At 32.5% G+C, this 21,151-nt stretch overlaps 1 protein-coding gene across 4 annotated transcripts in view; it reads left to right on the top strand.

Annotated features, from left to right (window-relative positions):
* Window positions 1-21,151, top strand: part of STAG1 (STAG1 cohesin complex component) — a 496,597-nt gene that overhangs the window by 438,902 nt on the left and 36,544 nt on the right. For 3 of the 4 annotated variants that reach the window (XM_086354992.1, XM_086354939.1, XM_086355079.1), the window contains 4 exons: window positions 49-252; window positions 1,253-1,323; window positions 2,754-2,841; window positions 15,936-16,016. In XM_086354992.1, the coding sequence (XP_086211118.1) occupies window positions 49-252; window positions 1,253-1,323; window positions 2,754-2,841; window positions 15,936-16,016 (444 nt within the window). Of the gene's footprint in view, window positions 1-48; window positions 253-1,252; window positions 1,324-2,753; window positions 2,842-15,935; window positions 16,017-18,813; window positions 20,438-21,151 lie in introns of those variants that run through there. The other variant, XM_086355119.1, reaches the window with a different exon arrangement.

Raw genomic sequence — 21,151 nt, 5'->3', positions numbered from 1 at the left:
TTGTTTTTTGTTATTAATCTAAATATCATAGTTTTTTTTCCTCTGCAGCATCTAGACGCTTTATTAAAACAGATTAAATTTGTTGTGGAGAAACATGTAGAATCAGATGTTCTGGAAGCCTGCAGTAAAACCTATAGCATCTTATGCAGTGAAGAGTATACCATCCAGAACAGAGTTGACATAGCTCGAAGCCAACTGATTGATGAGTTTGTAGATCGATTCAATCATTCTGTGGAAGATCTATTGCAAGAGGTTGGTTTTAAAGTTAATGTATACATATAATAATTTTGGCTAATAATTATTCAAGGTAGCTGAGTTTGTAAATTTTTCCATTTTAAAAATGAAATTTAGTAGAATTCTCTTAACGGTTTCACAGCCTGGCAGCATTATTGCAGTTCATTTTATAAAGATCAGCCTTAGTTACACTTTATTTTTATTTTAAAAAACCTGTTTCATAACGGGCAGATTTTTTTGTTTTTTTCTTTTAAGGAAATTCTTTTTAAGGCCAGCTTTTTAGCTCATGTTTATTTCATCTTCTATTCCTGGAATCTAATTTGCATTTTAATATTACTGAACTATTATGATGTACTAGTGAATAGAACATGAAAATAAAGTGTGCTAATAAAGAATGGCTACTCACCAGTGGTGTGCCTAGGAAAGCAGCAAGCACCTCCAACTGGTTACTTTTATGATTATTTCTGTGATTCCTGAGTGTTGCCATCTTCCTTCAATCTATATAAGGCAACCTGGAATTCCCACAGCTTTGTATGTCCTGACACCCAGGCTCATAGGATTTCTTTTTAATCCCTTTAATCAATTTTCCCCTATTTTTAATTTTAACTTTTAATTTTTTAACCTGTTTTAAAATTTTCCTTGTGATTTTGCAGTTACACATGTAAGTGACAGTCAGTAAAATGTTTGAAATAACCATTAAAATCTTTAAAGTATATGTCCTTCCACTCCGCAGTTGCAAGGAATTTATCCTAAGGTATTAATCTGAAAAGGGTACAAAGTCATGTTTATGACATTGTTTAAAATGCAAAAGTGGTCATCTCTGGGTTTTGGACTTACAGGTGTTTATTTTCTGGTATTTTGCTTATTTGTACTTTATCATTTACCAACAGTGAATATGTACTTTTTGTATAATTTAAAAGAATTTTTCTTTATATGGTATGTATTAATACACTTTCATGTGAATTTGAGGATGAGTAAAATTTATGGTAGTGAGGTGCTATCTGCTTTCTGTTTATAGGGAGAAGAAGCTGATGATGATGATATTTACAATGTTCTTTCTACATTAAAGCGGTTAACCTCTTTTCACAAGTATGTCATTTTATTTAAAGTAGATTTAGTGAATATCCTATATTAGTTAACATAAAACAAACTGATTGTAATGTTTAACATCTGAGTAACAATGGGAAATTTTAGAGAAATATTGAGATCTAAATATTTTTATTATTCAGATTTTCTCAGGATAAATTTTGCGTTATTTGATTACTTACGGAGTAAGATTTATCTTTCAGCATGGTGAATATACACTGTACACTGTAAAAACTTGAAGATAATTAGTTTTATTAACGAATTAGATGGGCTTATTCTGTAAGCTAGAGTTTTGTAGGTATAATTTTCAGTTCATAGATCTTAGAAAGCTTGCTAAATAAGAATCACAATTTGACAAAAGCCATAAAAGTTATTTCCATATGCTTTTTTCCCTGAATTGTTCTTGTTTGTCTGTTTATTATTGTGTTCTTACTGTGTAGACAGAACAGTTGGATTTGAGTAAGGTAAAAAGGTTTCATATCAGTGAAATAGGTATCGTTTTCAAATTCTACTTTACATATCCGTTGTAATAAGACATGCTTATCTTCTCCATAAAGAGGGGGAAGTAAAATTTTGTTGTGAAAAAGAATATTTAGGTATAGCTCTTACTTTAATGAATACTTCAGAGTCATTTCAAAAGCACTGTCTAAAATCTAAGCCTTTTCTATATACACAAGTACATTTTTAGAATTCCATGGAGAAACAGACTCATATCTGAAAAAATATTTTGACATCTGAAAATAAAAGTTGACAACCAGTGTCAAAACTCCTTTTCAAGAAAATATTTTGATACTTGAAAATAAAAGTTGACAGCCAGTAATCATACTGTTTTTAGTAGTAGATCTCATGAGAATTTAGTGTCAGTCTTACCTCATTCAGAAGTCCTCAGCCCATATAGACAGCTGCACTAAAGTTTTTGAACTGTGCTATATTTCCCTTACCCTGACTTTGTCTTTCATGTCTTTTGTTATCTCCGTCTTGTGATGATTACAGATCTCTTTCAAAAATACGCATGTATTTATACTTTGAAATTATAAATGAATTTGTTTAAATATGCTTTAAAATATACTAGAAAGAATGGTAACTTAAACATATGAAGTTTTATTATTATTGACTTCTCTTAATGAATTCCTAATATCAGCGTCTACTCTTTTTCTCTACCCACCTCTGTCCTCTTCTCTCCCTCTCATTCCCCTCTTCCCTCTTTTTTTTCGTTTCTCTCTCTCTCTCTCTCTCTCTCTCTCTCTCTCTCTGTCTCTCCCCCTCTTTCTCTTTTTCCTTCTAAGTTTGGAGACTTGAACATTTCCTTATGGAACTTTTACACTTCTACTGGAAAATGAAATTATGTTATTTTCCCCCACTGAAACTGAGCTCAACAAATTTAAACTTTACTCCACTCTAGAATAAAGTTAATGCATCTTTGTTTATTTTAGCGCTCATGATCTCACAAAATGGGATCTATTTGGTAATTGCTACAGATTATTGAAGACTGGAATTGAACATGGAGCTATGCCAGAGCAGGTAGGAGTTTATCATTATTCCTTCCATGTCGTTTTATTTATTTATTTGCTTATTTATTTTGGCTGTGCTGGATCTTAGTTGCAGCTTGCAACTCCATTGCAGGATGCATATGGGATTTAGTTTCCCAACCAGGGATCAAACACAGCCCTCCTGCATTGGGAGCACAAAGTCTTACCCACTGGACCACCAGCAAAGTCCTTCTGTGTCATTTTAGAAAGCTAAGCTTTTCTGAGATCATGTAGGATTATCAAAAGCCTTTCATGGAAACATAGTTGACCATGAAAGGCTTTTGATAATCCTACAACTCTTAAATGCAGCCACCTCCTTTGAGAATTATCACCTTAGTGATTGAGTGTTACAGATAGGTATATTTTACCTTCAGATTTGAACAGAAAAAAATAGAAAAAGTTTGCTATAATGTAGCAGAAGTTTAATATGAATAATTTTGAAGTAAGTATTGTTGCTCTTTTAGGGAAAATACCATTAATTAATCTAGAAGCAATTTCAAAACTTGATCAATGTAATATAATGAAAATTTCTGATCATGCGTGTTTCAGGCACTGTTCTAGGTATTGATAAGAGTAAGCCTTAGATATGGCTTAGTTTTTGTGGAGGAATCATAGTTAAATAAGTTTAGAGGCTTTTAGCAGATTTTAGACTTTTTTGTATTTATATGTAAGTTGGAGTGAAAAAGTGTCTTTAGTCTGAAAGAGATTCTGTCAGTTATCATACAGAGAATTAAGAATATAATACTTCTATATGAGAATTAAGTTGTGAGTTATTAATTAGCAATTATAATTATTGCTAATTAACAGTAACAATCTGTTGTTAAGAAGTAAGAGTTATTTTGTACATTGCAGACACTCATTCATATAGACCAAAATATTAATACTATCCCTGTGGTTAGGTACAGATGATGTTTAAGGGTGAGTTCATCCATTCCTGTTTTGGTAATATGGAATTCTTAGATGACACTTCATTATACTAAAGCAATAAGAATGTCAATAGATGTAACAATTAATTATTAATTCACGTTAAAACTTAATTGCAGAAACCATGCTTTATTATTGCTATGATTAACTCTTAAGTTGTCTTTGATCTCCACTTTGTAGGCACTGTTAATAATAAATATCCCTGATTGTATTAGATGTTTTATTACAGTTTGTGCGAAAATGTTGAATATTTGACCCCTTGTTTGTTCTTCATTTATTGTTGACTCTTCCAACTTTCATCCCTTTTTATCTCAGACTTTTCAATAGCCTAAATGCAATTCACTGATACTCTAAGCTGTGCTTCAGAGTTGAAATGATAGAGTTAAGATAATCTTTTTTTGGTCTACTTATTTTCCTCAAGAAGAGAATAGGAATAGCACTTTGCTGTTTTATCTGGAGATTATAACTATGTCTAAATTTATTTTTAATTCTCAATACCATAATTTCTCAGTGGTCTTTTTAAAATTTATTTATTTATAATTGAATGATAATTGCTTTATAATCATTATCATTTTTTGTTTTAGATGTCACTTGTTATAGTCTCACAATATTTTTTGGTGATTATGCTGGTTTTCTGTTATTTATTTGTACTACATATGCATTATTTACCGCCATCTTATTTTAATTTCTTTGAGTAAAAGAACATATTTATGTGACATTTGCTTTAGCTTTGTTAACTTCTTAGACACATTCTTTAAACTCTCATCATGTGTATACATTTTGAGTACATCATTACTAGATTGTACTCATATTCATTTTAGCAATTAGAAATTATTTAGCATTTAACAGCTCTTAGAAACATGTCTTTAGATACCCAGTATTGAAAATCCAAAACGTGAATTCAGTCATTTCTTCATAGGACCGTGAAAAAAAAAAAAGTAGAAGTGTTAGTCACTTAGTTGTGTCCAACTGTTTGCGACCCCATAACTGTAGCTTGCCAGGCTCTTCTGTCCATGAAATTCTGTCCATTCTGTCCATGAAATTCCCCAGGCGAGAATACTGGAGTGTGCAGCCATTGCCATGCAAGCTTGCTTTTTTAGATTCCAGTTCTGTTCCTTTCAGAATCCAAAATATATATCAAAAAACTACCACAGTGTGTACTATTATTAAACCTCAGTTATGCTTAACATTTTGAAGATAGACTAAAATTTATTTACCAGCTGTTTCGTGGAACTGTATTGTTCTTTTATGGTTGACTGTTCATTTTCTATGGTAACCATTTCAATGAGAAGTTTTACAGTCCCACTCTTTGAGATTAACTGAATTCTTTTTTTCCTTCCTCTTTCCATGATCTCATTTCAGTGCTATTTTAACTATTACAGTACAATATGTAAAACCAAATTTTAAAAAATCTAGCTGTTCATAAAATACGTTTTTAAAGTTGAATTATAAAAAAAGTTATAATAGAAAAATTAACTTGTTTCCTTCAGTTCATCAGCTATTTCCCATAGTTGCACACTCACGTTTGCACTTGCTGTGTCCCTCTTTCTCTCTTCTCCCCATATAATAATATGCATGTTAAAAATAAATATTAATAATACTCTAGAATTTTTCTCTAGCCCTGGATCCAAGTCATAATAATGCATTACATTTTTGTAATATCTTTGGTGTTTTTTTTGGTCTTCTTTAAATCTGAATGGTCATTCTGGCTTGTCTTTTATGACATTTTGAAGAGTACAGACCAGTTATTTTATAGAATGTTCTCCATTTAGTTTTGTGTGATCTACATGTTTAGATTTAGATTATGCATTCTTGGCAGGAATGCTACACAAATGATACTCTGTTTTCAGTGAATCACATCAGGAAGCACATGATGTCAGTTTGTTCAGTATTGGTAATAATTAATTTTGATTACTTTAGTAAGTGAGGTCTGCCAAATAACTCCTGTGTAGAGTTGCCATGTTCTTTTTTAATGCATAAGTAATCTGTGGGAAGATTCCTTAAGACTGTATACAATCCTGTTTCCTATCAAACTTTGACATAATAATTTGAGCATTCATTTATGATTTTGCCTGACTCGTTTATTACTATGATAGTCACAAAATGGTAGCTTAAGTGGTGATTTTCTTTTATTTTATATTTATTTGTTGGCCCTCCGTTGTAAGAAAGAGCTTTTCCTTACTCCCAATAGTTATATACTTATGTGTTTGTTCATTAATTTACCTTTTTAAATTTTAAATTTATTTTTAAAAATTTAGTAGCATAATGGACTTATGGTTTCCTGTTTTATTCCTATTCTGTTCATCTGGTTAAAACAGTACTATGATTATTTATTTTGGTGCTCAAATTGTCATAGATTTAGCCAGACAGAATTTCTTTCCAGCCTGCTCCTGTGTGCTTTAAATATCTTTTGGGGCATTAACATACTTTCCGGCTCAAAAATATGTTCCAAGGTCTGTTTAGGCCCCCCTATGCTAATGAATTCTTAACCTATGGAAAACATGAGACTGACTGCAACTCCTTGACACAGTAGTCATTAGCTCGTTTCAGAATTTATTGTAGTATTCATACTTTTTTTTTTTTGGTAAAAAAAATGAAGGCAAAAAAAAATTAAATATTTAAATTCTTCTTATCCTGTTTTGTATTTCTTATTAGTATGTCTGTAAGTTATCTAAAACTCCTCTTAGGCAATATCTAAGAAAAATTAAGTGTTAAAATTCTGCTTTAATACGTAATTCCAAGAATTATCTTACCATATTCTAAAAATTGGAAGCCAATAAAGAAAAATTCATAAGTTATTTTGGTAAATATTTGCTATATAACAATAGTGTGATTATACATATAAAAAAGGAAGTTAATCATGTCAGTAACTTTGGATCTTTCAAGCCATCAGTAATAGAAAATTTTAGTTTTGTGTTTATTATGTACAATGTACTATTTTAAGTCTTTATATGCATACATTGTTGAAGCCTCCTGACAACCCTATGGAATATACATCGTTATTCTCATTTTATTATTAAACTGAAGCAAATAGACATTAACTTCCCCAGAGCCTCATAACCGCTTCATACCTTCTTAAACCAAGCTTTTAAATTCTTTTCATTGTATTTTCATATTTTCTACTGCTAGTTTGCTACTACTATTTATAGTATCCCATGCCTTCTGATGTTTGTCCCATGTCAAACTCTTATTATTTTGCATTTTTATATTTTTTCTGAACTTCTTTTGTATTGTTCTAGTGAGAATTATGGGGAGAGATTAGATGCTGATACTTTATCATTGTGAACTGAAAATCAACACCTTTCTTTCTTTTTTTTTTTAATTTTGGCTATGCTGAATCTTCACTGCTGCACAGGCTTCTGTATTTGCAGTGAGTGGGAGGGAGCTGCTCTCTAGTTGCAGTGCACGGGCTTTTCATTGTGGTGGATTCTCTTCTTGCGGAGCACAGGATCTATGAGTTTCTAGAAGGTTTCAGTAGTTGCAGTTCTAGACTCTCGAGCACAGACTCAATGGTTATGTGCATGGGCTTAGTTGCTCCTGCACATGTGGGATTTTCCTGAAACAGGGATCAAACTTGTCTCCTGCATTGGTAGGTGGATTCTTTACCACTGAGCCACCAGGGAAGCCCTCAACATATTTCTTTAGACATAACATAGTATATGAGGTTAAGTTTAATTTTAGTCAAGTTATTGCTTATGATTATAATAAAGCTTATTATGTAAATAATGGGACCTTGTTTTCTCTAGAAGTATATGGATGTAGTCATGCTTTCCTTGAAAGACTACATACTTATTTCATTGACTGGGCATAAAAATGTTTTCACTTACCAACTTCTTACTATTCTTTGGGCATGCCATATCAGAACTTTTCGGAACATCTTCATGACCCTTCCACACACATCTTCTTAATTCTGTGGTCCTTATTGACCAAAAATGTGTTTGAGTGTCAGATTCTGGAGGTATAAGGATATCTTGTAAGCAGTGTTTAACCTCAGGCGACTTTTGATCTTTTTAAAAATTCTACCTCCTTAAGTCTCTTCCTGTCATCATTCTGATAGCCCTACTGCCGTTTCCTTAGTTTCATCCTTCATATCTTCTCTTGCAGATCATAGTAGTAGCTGCCTATTTTGTCTTAGTAACCTGAGTTTCATCCTCTGTCCAGTCTAGGTTCTATTCCAGTAATTTTCAACTATATGTGTGTGTCAGAAAACGTTATGGAGTTGTTTTTTTGTTGTTGTTGTTGTTTGTAATACTGACATACTTTCAAATACCGTTCTGAGAAAAAATTAGTGTGATCCTTTTGAAAGGTTATTTGTCAGTCTCTTATCAAAATTAAAAGTGGACATACCTTTCATTGAGCTTTAGTAATTTGAGGAATTTAGACTACAGGTATGTACTTGGACATAGGAACAAAGATATTCATTGCAAAATTACTTATAAAAATTTAAAACTTAAAATAATTTTAAATGTCCAGGAACAGAAAACTGGTTATCTATGGAAGGACTGTTTTGACTCTGTATAATACTGTGTAGTCATAATTAAAAGAGTGGGGTTGATATTATTTGTTCTATAATATTCTCTGTGAGAAGAAATTTTATGAAAAAGGCAAGGAACAGAACAATGTAAATTTAAAAGGATGATAAGATTTATATATACATGTTCCTTTTGATTGACAGACTATTTCTGGAATGATACATAAGAAATTAACAATGACTTTAACAGTGGCTTTATTTGTAGTGGTCACAAAACTTAATTTTAAGGGGGTAGGTAATTTAGGAGTTTGGGATTAACATATACACAGTACTATGTATAAAACAGATAACCAACAAGGACCTTCTGTAAAGTACAGGGAACTATACTCAGTATTTCTTAATAACCTATAGGGAAAAGAATCTGAAAAATCTGTGTACACACACACACACACACACACACACACGTATGTATTACTGAATCACTTTGCTATATACCTGAAACTAACACAACTTTGTAAATCAACTATACTTCAATAAAAAGAAAAACAAATTATATTGTTACAAATTTTACCAATATACTTACTGCTTTTTAAGTTTAAAAACCAGCTGTTTAAGACCAGTAGGGTAAGGTATGGGGGAGGGGCAAGATAAGGGTATAGAATTGATACAAACTACAATGTGTAAAAGCCAGTTGTTTAGTAGTAAACACTGGCAAATGAAACTTTAGAAATATGTGCCATTTACAATAGCACCAAAAGACACAAAATGCTTAGGTATAAATCCAACAAAATATGTGCAGGGTATGTATACTGAAAACTATAAAACACTAATGATAGAAATCAAAGAAGATTTTAATGAATGAAGATATATCAGGTTTGTGAATTACAAAGCTCTGTGTTGTTTAAATGTCAATTCTCCCCAAACTGATCTTAGATTTAGCACAATTCCAGTTAAAATCTCAGCAAAATTTTTTTGTAGAAAGTGACAACTTGATACTAAAATTTATATGGAGAGGAAATAAAATAACCAAAAGAATGTTTTAAAAATGAATGAAGAAGATTCACTCTACTTGATTTCAAGACTACAAAAAGTTTTAGTGTGACATTGAAGAGAGGATGCTGCAGCTGCTAAGTCGCTTCAGTCATGTCCAACTCTGTGTGACCCCGTAGACATAAATAAATCAAAGGAACAGTATAGAGAATCCAGAGATAGACCCACACATATATGGTCAATTGATTTTTGAAAAAGGTGTCAAAGCAGTTCTTTGGAGAAAGGATGATCTTTTCACAAGTGATGCTGAAATGGCTGGATATCCATATGCCCCCCCCACCAAAAAAAAAGAATCTCAGTTCATTTACTTAACTTAAAATAGACCAGAGACCTAGAAATCGCAGCCTTCAGTAGCTGTGGTTCCTGGGCTCTGGAGCTCTGGCTCAGTAGTTATGTGCAAGGGCTTAGTTACTCCACCGTATGTGGAATCTTCCCGAAACAGGGATCAAACTCATGTCTCCTGCATTGGCAGGCGGATTCTTTACTACTGAGCCCTTCTATTGTTTGAATATTTTGCTTGAGTTTTTCAAGCTTACAATTTAAAAAAAAATTATATAGTATGCATATTGGTAATACAACAGTGGATGGTCTCTCATTCCCAAAACACGTGTAGGATTTAGGAATCTCTCCTTTTTATTACATAATTTTTGTCACTTTATAACACTATGATTTGCTTCCATGTTTGTGCTTTTCTTGCATTCACTCAAAAATATTACTGTAAACTCTACTCTTTGCCACATTGATTCTTACTCATTGTTATACAGTAAAACTGACTTGTCTTCCTTCCTATGTGAAGAATTTTAACATATGTATAGATTTATGTGGTTACCACCACAGTCAGGATGCAGAACAGTTTCATCATCCCCAAAACTTCATATTATCCCATCACAGTCATATGCTTGCACCACCTACATAGGACTGCTGGAAATCACTCATCTGTTTTGCATCACTATAGTTTTGTCTTTCTGAGATTTCCAAATAAATGAAATTTTATAGTATAAACCCTGAGCATAATGCCTTTCAGATTAAATCAGGTTATTGTGTGAGTCAGTAGTTAGTTTGTTTTTACTGCTCATTGTTAGTCCATTGTGTAAATAATTATGTTGGTGAAAAAGTAATTGTGGTTTCAAGCCATAAATTTGTAATCATTATAGCTAGGCTCAAACAAGTCTTTATTATTCAAAATAGAGACCACTACAATCAACACATTTTTGCCAGTGAGAAATAAATTTGTTTATTCCTGTAGCATAAAAAAATCCATGCTTCAGGGTTTCAAGAACTCTTGGAAAGCATTTTCTGCCTCCTGCTGGTTGTGGAAGCATTTTCCTTGCAAAAAGGTATAGAGATGCTTGAAGAAGTGGTAGTCAGTTAGCTAGAGGTCAGGTGAAAATGGAAAATGAGGAAAAACAGCGTAGCCCAATTAGTTCAACTTTTGAAGCATTGATTGTGTGACGTGTGGTCGGATATTGTCATGGAAAAGAATTGGGCCCATTCTGTTGACCAGTGCCAGTTGCGATTCTTGCAGTTTTCAGTTCATTGCTGAGCATGCTTCTCAGATGTAATGGTATCGCTGGGATTCAGAAAACTGTCGTGGATCGGATTAGTAGCAGACCACCAAAGAGTGACCATGACCCCTTTTTGGTGCAAGTTTCGCTTTGGGAAGTGCTTTGGGGCTTCTTCTTGGTCCAACCACTGAACTGGCTGTTGCCAGTTGTCATATAAAATCCACTTTTCATAACACATCAGAGTCCAGTAGAGAAAGGGTTTATTGTTGTTGCATAAAATAAGAGAAGACAACACTTAAAAACAACGATTTTTTTACATTTATAGTCAGCTTATAAGGCACCCATTTATGGAGCTTTTTAACCTTTCCAGTTTGCTTCAGATGCCAAACGACCATAGAATGGTTGATGTTGAGTTCTGGGGCAACTTCTCATGCAGTTGTAACAGGATCAGCTTCAGTGATTCTCTGAATTGGTCGTTGTCAACTCCCGACGGCCACTGCGCTCCTCATCCTCATTCTCCTTTGTGAAACTTCTTGAACTGCCACATGCTGTATGTCCGTTAGCAGTTCCTGGGCCACATGCATTGTTGGTGTTGCAAGTCATCTTTGCTGCTTACAACACATTTTGAACTCGAATAAAAAAATCGAATTTGCTTTTTGGGTAACATAATTTCCCTAGTCTAAAATAAACAGCAAGTAATAAGTCTTTAGCAAAAAAACATAAAGCAAAAAATGTGCATTAAAATGGTGTACAACATAACCACATTTATTTAAAAATGTATTCCAGTATCAAATGGCAAAGTTCAGCAGTGCAAAACTGCAGTTACTTTTGCACCAACCTATGCATCACTGTTTTTAGTCATTCAGTTGAAAATATTTGGGTTGTTTTCAACTTTTGGCTGTCACCAAAAGAGCACTGTAAATATTTGTGTAGTATTTTGTTTGAACATAAATTTTCATTTCTCTAAAGTATATTCCCAGGAGTGTAATTGCAGGGTTTTATGGTAAGTATATGTTTAACTTTATTAGAAACTGCCAAACCACTTTCCAGAGTAACTGTACCCTTCTGCATTTCTGCCAGCAATGTATGAAAGTTCCAGTTATTCTGAATTCTCATCAGCACTTCATATCATCAGCAATTTTTACTCTAGCCACCTGAGTAGATATGCATTGGTGTTTTACTGTGTTTTTTAATGTATGTTTTCTTAATGCTAATGATGTTAAACATGTCTACATGTACTTATTTGCCAGCCTTATATCCATTTTGATGAAACCATGTTGGTTATTAATTTTTACCTTAAAGGTTCTTTTTATTCATGTTAACCAAGTCCAAATATGATAAATAAAAAAAACCAGTTTGGGATATTAGAAGCACACTAGTATTAAGTTCAGTTCATTCTTTTGACATGCACTTGTCCACTAAAAAAATTTGATCATCCTTCCCCTTAAAGTGTCTTACAAACAGAAAAAAAGTAAGAGTCTTAGTTTATCCCAGTCATTATGTGTATTTTCAGAATTTTATTACTTTGCCAGGCAAAGGGGGAACATAGCAGGCTAGCGCCTCAAGAACTGTGCACCCAGGTTTTCAGAATTTTAAACATGTCCCGTATATGTAGACGATATATATCTACACATGCATATATATTACATAGAATTTTTCCCATTCTTAGTGTCATAATCATTTTTCCTATTATTAGTATCTCGTCAGATTTTATTTTCCAGGCAAATTCAGTTTTTCAAAACTTTAAACTTTCTAAGATTTTCTCTCTTAGTCTTAACTTACATGTAATAAATACAGTTCACCTTCATCTCCAAGATATATCATTAGTTATAGGTTGAATGATTCTCATTGATTCAATCTGCTAATCAAAGATAGAGCTAGCTCCTTTAAATAGATTAAAGTAATTATTTTTTTAAAAGGGCTAATAAAGAATTTTTATGTTGGTTAAGGTAATACTAGCTGCTATAATAATCTTAGTATCTCAGTGGCTTAACACAATAGAAAGTAATTTCTCACTTACATAACCATAAAGCACAATTACAGGAAGTAGGTGTCACTGCACAGCCAAGTCATTCAGAGACCCATGGTCTCCTGGATTGTTGGTATCTTGGCTGGCAGATAGAGATGGAAAGGATGAAGAAAGCAGTCCTGCTTCTTAACTAATTTTTGCGCAGAAGTGTGCAGTATACATTACTGTGTCCTTCTGGGAACATCATTACCTTGTGCAAAAATGAGGTCAGAAGAGTAGGGTTGGAAGAAATTCTTGGGTCGGGAGACTAGTACTTCGTATTACTCAGTTCAGTTCACTTCAGTTGCTCAGTTGTGTCTGATTCTGCGACCCCACGGACCATAGCACGCCAGGCCTCCCTCCATCACCAACTCCCAGAGTTTACCCAAACTCATGTCCATCGAGTCGGTGATGCCATCCAACCACTCATCCTCTGTCGTCCCCTTCTCCTCCTGCCTTCAATTTTTCCCAGCATCAGGGTCTTTTCAAATGAGTCAGCTCTTCGCAGCAGGTGGCCAAAGTATTAAGAGTGATGCTTCAGCATCAGTCCTTCCAGTGAACACTCCGGACTGATTTCCTTTAGGATGGTTGGATCTTCTTGCAGCCCAAGGGACATTCAAGAGTCTTCTCCAACACCGCAGTTCAAAAGCATCAGTTCTTTGGCACTCAGCCTTCTTTATAGTCCAGCTCTCACATCCATACATGACTACTGGAAAAACCATAGCCTTGACTAAATGGACTTTTGTTGGCGAAGGTCTCTGCTTTTTAATATGCTGTCTAGGTTGGTCATAACTTTCCTTCCAAGGAGTAAGTGTCTTTTAATTTCATGGCTGCAGTCACCATCTGCAGTGATTTTGGAGCCCCCAAAAATAAAGTCACCCATTGTTTCCACTGTTTCCTCATCTATTTGGTATTATTAAAAGATCCTTTCCAGAGTCAGAGCAGTGTTAGTCAAGAAAAGGCAGAAGGGCTATCCTGCTCCTAGGTTAGAATTATCATTTGGCTTTTTCAGTTTTTAATTGCTTGTCTTTCTTGTTTTACCTGTACTACAAAAAGGTGAAGTTGCTGAATAAAAATGACTTTCAGATTTAGGATAACATTGCTAGTTTGGGAGATAAAAATCAATATGACTGATGTAAAGCCTGGAAGAAAGAGTTCTGAATTTTCTTTTGAAGTGTGATCAACTACATTGTTACATAATTATAACTGTGAGAAAGTAAAATGTTTCCCAATCAATGAGAGTGAGCTTTTTATTTTAAAATAATACTGTGGAGCTCTTCTGAAGTAAACATATAATGAATACCATTGTATTGAAAATTAAAATGGGGATGCTGTATAGGTATTGAAGTGACCTGTTTCTCTCTTCTAAATCTAAGAAACTTGTGTATTACTTTGAAATACATTTTGAGTAATTCCTAGTATATAGGTCATAGAAATGTAGAATGAAAAGAAATATTTATAATGATTAGGATAGATATAACCAAAATTAAGCAGATCTTCAACAATACTTTTTTCCATATCTTAATTTCCCGTTGATTAATGTTTTTTTGTATATCACTTTTCTAGTAATCTAACAATACAAATAGTTTCAAATTCAAGAAAAAGTTTTAAATCACACAAACCACTTCAATACTTTTTTATAAGGTAGAAGTTATCAGAGGGTGTCTCAGGACCAGAAGTGTACCATATTGAGTATCTTCTAAGTGTAGTAAGAGGATTTCTTTAGCATTAATGTTCATAAGTTGACGGTGTTTCAGTAAGTCTTGTTTCTAGCATTCTGACATAAATCAGGCATTTAATTATCATGTTTAATAAAACCTTGACATCTCATTAGTATTGTATGAAAAGCAGCACCAGTCATCCTTCTAATTCTGATGAGTTATTTTCAGAGCTGAGAAGATGCACTGGATCTGAAACCTGAAATTTTTAAAGTAAAACCAATCAAATTTCTACTTCCTGAAGCAGTCCACTTACTGATCTCTCTCTTGATTTATCTTATACATATATTCATTCTTATGATTTTTAGTCTATCTAGAGGGGAAAATAATAGAGACACTATAATAATGGAGTATCATATCTGATATGCTTTATTGCAGTAGAGATCTATCATGTTTTCAAACAGAAATGTTAATAAAAGCCCTATCCAAAATGAAGTTTTCTTTTTTATTAATGTTTTTAATTTTTATTTTCCTAAACTCTACTGTTTGCCTTGCTGAAATATATGGGTAAATATTTTACAGAATAGGGGTTCAGTGCTAATAAAAAATGAAAAGGTGCTCATCTGCATTGATAATTAGAAAAATATAAATTAATACCACATTAAGATACTACTCATGCATAAAATAAAGTCACCTGATGTAAAAAATGTGATGACATCAAATGTAGATAAAAACATAGAGCCACAAGACCTGTCAAAGAATATTAGATATAGCCACTTTGGATAAAAATTTGGTACTATCTCCTGTAAAGTTAAATACACACATACCCAGCAATCCTGTTCTCAGAGCAGAGACTCTCAAAATGTGGTCCAGGGAGCCTGGGAGATTTCCAAGGCAGGCTCATAAGGTCAAACTATCTTCATACAAGAGAAAGATGTCATTTGCTTTCTCTCACAAGTGCAAATTGAAGTATTTGGTGTTGTATCAAATAATATCCACATTTATCTACAAACAAACACTAATCTGTGACAGAATTTTCTTCATATACTTCAGTCATTAAGTTTTATATATGTTTATGCACATTTCTGTGTGAGTGTTACGAAAGTGTTACGAAGTTATGAAAAACTCTAAACAAATTAAATAATCATTTAAGTGTAACATTTGGATAAAAGTTTCTTCAATCTCTTCTTAAAAATTTGACTGAGTAAAGTATTTATGACAATGCATTTTTGTTTAAAGCATAGTGTATTGGGGTCCATATTTATTGAGATACATTATATCTGTATTCTCTAGATTGATTGGTTGGTTTGTCTTTTTAAACTAAATATTATTTTGTGCATTCTTATTAATTCTACAACTATTTGGACTTGAAACTTTATTGTAAGATAAAAACTATGATAAATATTATTCTCTTAATATTGTACAAACGTAAATTATGTCTCATTTGTTTGAATTTTTTATTTGATACAGATAGTCGTACAGGCACTGCAGTGTTCCCATTACTCGATTCTTTGGCAGTTGGTGAAAATTACTGATGGTTCTCCTTCCAAAGTAAGTAAGAGTTTCCGTAGGCAGAAGGATTATTACTAAAGTACAATGATCTTGCTTAACTCATTATATTATTTTTATTACTATAATTTTAATAAAATATGTAATTATTGTTATCAATTCTTGTTTTATCCTAAACACACACATATATATATATATTTTACATCTTTGAAAGATAAACAGTTTTTCAAGCAGTAGCCACAGAGTTGTATGTATACGTGAAGTTTAAATTCCTTTAAGAAATAACTGTACTTGAAACCAGAAGAGCTTTGATAGGTGATAAGCTGTAAGAAAGAGAATAATATTGAAAGACAATAGTGTGTAGGTTTTAGTTCTGGCATTATGGCACCTTGGGGCCCAAACTAAACAAACTTGTTTGTGAATATTTTAAATCATTGGATAAAAATTTTTTTTTTAATTTTTAACTTACCCATGACCATGCAAAACAAAGAGAAAATACAAACCAGAACTTAAGTGAAATTCAGATCCCAGAAAGTCAAGCAGAGTACTGCTGCTGCTGCTGCTAAGTCACTTCAGTCGTGTCCAACTCTGTGCGACCCCATAGACGGCAGCCCACCAGGCTCCCCCGTCCCTGGGATTCTCCAGGCGAGAATACTGGAGTGGTTTGCCGTTTCCTTCTCCAATGCATGAAAGTGAAAAATCTTGAGAATATTTGCTAATCTAGACAAGTCCCAAAGCCCTCCTGAAGAGGACTGTCTAATAAGTAGCATGTCCCTTGATAAAGTTGGGATCCCAAAAAGAGCTACTCCCAGCATGAGGTTAAATTAGAAATAAACTCATACCAATTCCATTCATGAGGGAATAAATAAGATTTGGATTATGTTCTATAATGGTAGTATCCCCAAGCACCTAAGAGAATCAAATACAAATCCTTTCTGAAGGAAGTTGCCTCAGAGAGTTTTTCAGAGTTTTAAGAAAAATGAGCTCATATTAAAAAGCCAACTTTACTAAAAAGACTAGAAACCATGAAGAGATTCAAAGTAAAAAATATTTTATAGATTGAAATTATCTGACATAAATACAAAATAAATATATTTCAATTGTGTTATGAAATCAAAGGGGCTTGAACATATGCCCAAAGAGCACACATTTGATAAAGAACCAAATAAAGAGACTCTGATGTTTACATATCCTCAGCTTAACAAAACAGAAGCTATTTAACCAGTAACAATGTTAATAATACATTTCCATATAGAACCAACTACTTGATACAGAGTATTCTTTTCTAGGAGAAAGAATTTTTTTTCTTTTTGTCTTTTCTGTTGAATGATTGGAGGATTTCTGTGCCTTTGGAAGTAATTGGGAGTTCTGTTCATTTTCAGTTAGAAGGAGGTTGATACATTTGTTGGCTTTTTGGTTTTTTTCTATTTTATTAAAAGCTTTAGTCTTGAAAAGCAAAAATCAAGGTTAATCTTCTTTTATTGGAAACAAAAACCACTTTAAAACTATATAACATTTTCATGTTTTTTGAAATATTCTTTTATATGAAAAGATTAAAGGAGAGTGTATATATGTAAGTTAATATTTGAAAGCAAGAGTTTATATGTTATGCATAATTAGTTTATTTGAATTTTTCACTTAGTTTATTTGACTTTTATATTGTTTTCCAGTGAGATCATTTTGATTGTCTGAGTTATTTGTATTTTAACTGAATGTTGATAACTGCATTTTAGTAAATTTGAAATATACACTAGCCTAAAACTTTAGCGTAATTAGTGGTTATTTCCTTCATTTAATTTAAATTTTGTCCCTTTACAATTAAATTCCATAATTAGAGTAAGAATCTATTCTTGGACCTCCTTCTTTGAATATTTTGTTTTTTAACCCCGACCAGAGATCGAACCCATTCCCCCCTGCATTGGTAGCACAGAATTTTAACCACTGGACCACCAGGGAAGTCCAGAATATTTTGTTTTTTTTTAATCCTGTTGCAGCAGAGCTATTTTGAGATTCTTTGCCTTTGCTGTGTAATTTTCATCTCATATATTCTCCTAATGAAAATAGCTTCCTTTTTGTTGTTAGTCATTCTACTGATTTTGTTTTTGTCATTGCCACAATGGCAATGCAGATTTTTGTAGCCAACATTGGTTTTCTTTATTCCAGAAAGTGTGCCCTAGCACCTTTTAGATGCTTTAGTGTTCATTGATTTCCATTTTGGTTTTGTGTGCATTTATGTCACATGTGAAATTATCCTTACTTAGCTGTATCTCAGGATGTTTCTTCTCACTTTGAAGTTGTTGGTAATTTTTGTAAACCAAAGTATATTTAGTAATCATGTATTGGTTGTGTCTATAGTTTAAAACTGATTCGCTGAAACTGATAACCTTATAAAACATGAATCTTTAGGATACACACAAACTTGAAAAATTAATCTTCCACTGCTAATATTTTTTTCTTTTAAAAGTTATTTTAATGATTCTTATTTATAATAATCACAAGATCAGGAATTGTCAAACTTTCTAATCCTCTATATAATATAGGATATCTTTGAAAATGTATGAGTCACATACATAAACTTTGTATACATGAATCTGTATTAGTAACATCCCACTTGGTAAGATATCAAATTCCTAAGTATAGACTCGGCTACATCATTAAGTTATGAAAATAACCTTGAGTCAAGTCACTTAAATAATTTTAAAATAAATAATTTATATCAAAGCATTTTATCAGTTGTAAAGGGCTTTCCGTATTCTAGTAACAACTGAAAAATCACTTATCTGTGTCTCACGTTACTTTGTTATGAAGTTTATAGTTGTGTGTCGCCAATCTTTTCTAGCTCTAGAATTCTACAACCTATGCTAAAGTTAAAAACCGCTATACTGAAGATGTTTGGATAAATATACAAGAATCTTAACAGTGATTACTAAATTGTTTGGGGGCAGGCGTAAGGAGAGAAATTTACTTTTCCATTTATACCTTTTGATACTTTTTGAGGGATTGTTTTTGTTGTTGATATTTATGGTGCATATTAATATCTTAAAATTAATTTTTTAAAACTATTACTATGAAAATTTTTTTATTCTCCATCTTCTAATCTTAAGTTTTGGTTTATCACAAATAACTCACTGAGTTATTGGACTTAGATGAATACTAAAAAAGTACATAGTATGTTCTGTATCTTACTTGCTGTTATAGCATTCTTTTGTTGTTTATAAGTGTAATATTAAAGCTATAAAGGAGTTTGAAAATAATTTGATGAAACCTATAAGGGGACGTTGTTATTTTTACCTTGTTTGTATTTTACATGTTATTAATCATTTTAATATAAATGTTCTAATTTGATTAAATCTGCTTAATTATCCTATAGAGTGGATATTATAATCCCATTTTTACAGAAAAGGAACCTAATACTTAACAAAAATTGAGAGTTGTCTAAAATCACACTTAGAGCACAAGTCTCTGAATCTCAACATACTGTCTTTCTGTTACTACTCCTTAAAATCTTGTATTATTAAGCTTTTAATACAACTACTTTTTATGGAGTTTTGTCGTAGTTGGTTTTTTTAAAAGCAAATTTTCTAAGAACACATTGGTTGATTCCTTACTGAACAATATCATTTGTCAGTTGTATATTGAAAAAGTATGACACATGGCAGTTTTCTGTGGTCATTCTGTATCCCTCAAAGTATTTAAATGAGAAGTTACCATGATTTTTAAATGGCTCAGTTTGTAATGTCAGTGCTTAAAGTATATGGAAAACTTTGCTAATGAAGCACCTGAAATTCTCTGTCCTTTTTTCTCCCCTTTAATTTGTTCCCTGAAATTTAAATGTAATACAGCAAACCCTTTGGGTCTATATATTTAACATTTGTAATATTGATTTTGTAGAGGTAACATGAAAGTCTTACTACATGAATTAATTTTGTTTTTTTTTTATTGTTGAATAACTGTTAATATAGAATGAGCCATTTATTTAGTGAGGAACTGGCCACCTGACTGCTGTTTTTCTCTGCTCATTTTTGTTATATTTATAGAAATTCATTTAAACCTCTGAAAAGGTCACTTATATTTTTAATTAATAAATTATGCATGTTTGGTTTTGGTGTAAAATATAAGGTAGAATGGTTTTCATAAATTTGAGCTTTCTTACTTATGTGTTCATTATAAAAACTATATACATAAAATGAAATTTCCAAATCTTACTACCTGTTAATATTTTGATGTATTTTCTTTCAGTACTTTTTCTTACATACTTTCAGTCTTACTAAGATTATGATGTATTTATAATTTTGTGTCTCTTCAATTAACGTTCTTCATGTATTTAATGTTTATAGATAATATTTTAACATGCATGATAGTACATAGTGTAGTTTATAATTTATTTTACTGCTCTCTTGGATATTTAGATTGTTTACACATTTTAAGTAATAAAATTCTGTGATGGACATTCTGGTGCAAAAGCTTGTTCTGTGTTTTGCATTTTTTCATCTTACATTCTTGGAAATGGAATTGCTTGGTCAAAGATTGTACATACTTTTAAGGGTTAATACACATTACCAAACTGCTCTTTAGTGAATACTTTCTAAAATTTACTTTTCTTCTTTCTCTGTTGTCATGAACACTGTCATTTGGGGGATTATGAATGGTAGTTATATTTGAAGTTTAAATTCAAATTATAACTTAACAGTGAACAGTATTCTATAAAATGAAGTACATGAGAAGACTGTGTCAAGATCAGGATTAGATCTTTATTTAAAATGGAAGTCCACTGGGTTTTACCGATGGGTATTTCCTCTGTTCCCCTAATTTCCAGAGTTGAACCTCTTTGGCTATCTCACAGGTCAAGCTCAGTATACTTTGCTCGGGTGCCCCCTAGTGCTGGTCCTGTAGAAGCAGCCTTCAGTTTCTCTTCTCTGTAGCAGAAAACACACTTCTTCCTTCAGCTCCTTCTGGACATATACAGAGACATTTAAAGAGCCAGGTAAATAAGAGTTAGGGCTGAACTAATGCCCCTATTGCCTTTTTAGGCCTGGGGATCTAGAATTTATCCTCAATTTTTTTTTTCCTCCTGAGAGGAGCTGTCCTACCCTCTGTAGTCTTAAATTTGTAGTGCTCTCTGCCTTACCCTGCATGTTTCTATTCTAGACAGCAGTAGGAATGGCCTGGGGGAAACA

This window comes from Bos grunniens, chromosome 1 (genome assembly GCF_055505025.1).
Source record: "Bos grunniens cultivar Pamir isolate PY7600 chromosome 1, Bosgru_T2T1.0, whole genome shotgun sequence".
Taxonomy (NCBI): domain Eukaryota; kingdom Metazoa; phylum Chordata; class Mammalia; order Artiodactyla; family Bovidae; genus Bos; species Bos grunniens.
This window is presented reverse-complemented; position numbering and strand designations above follow the sequence as displayed.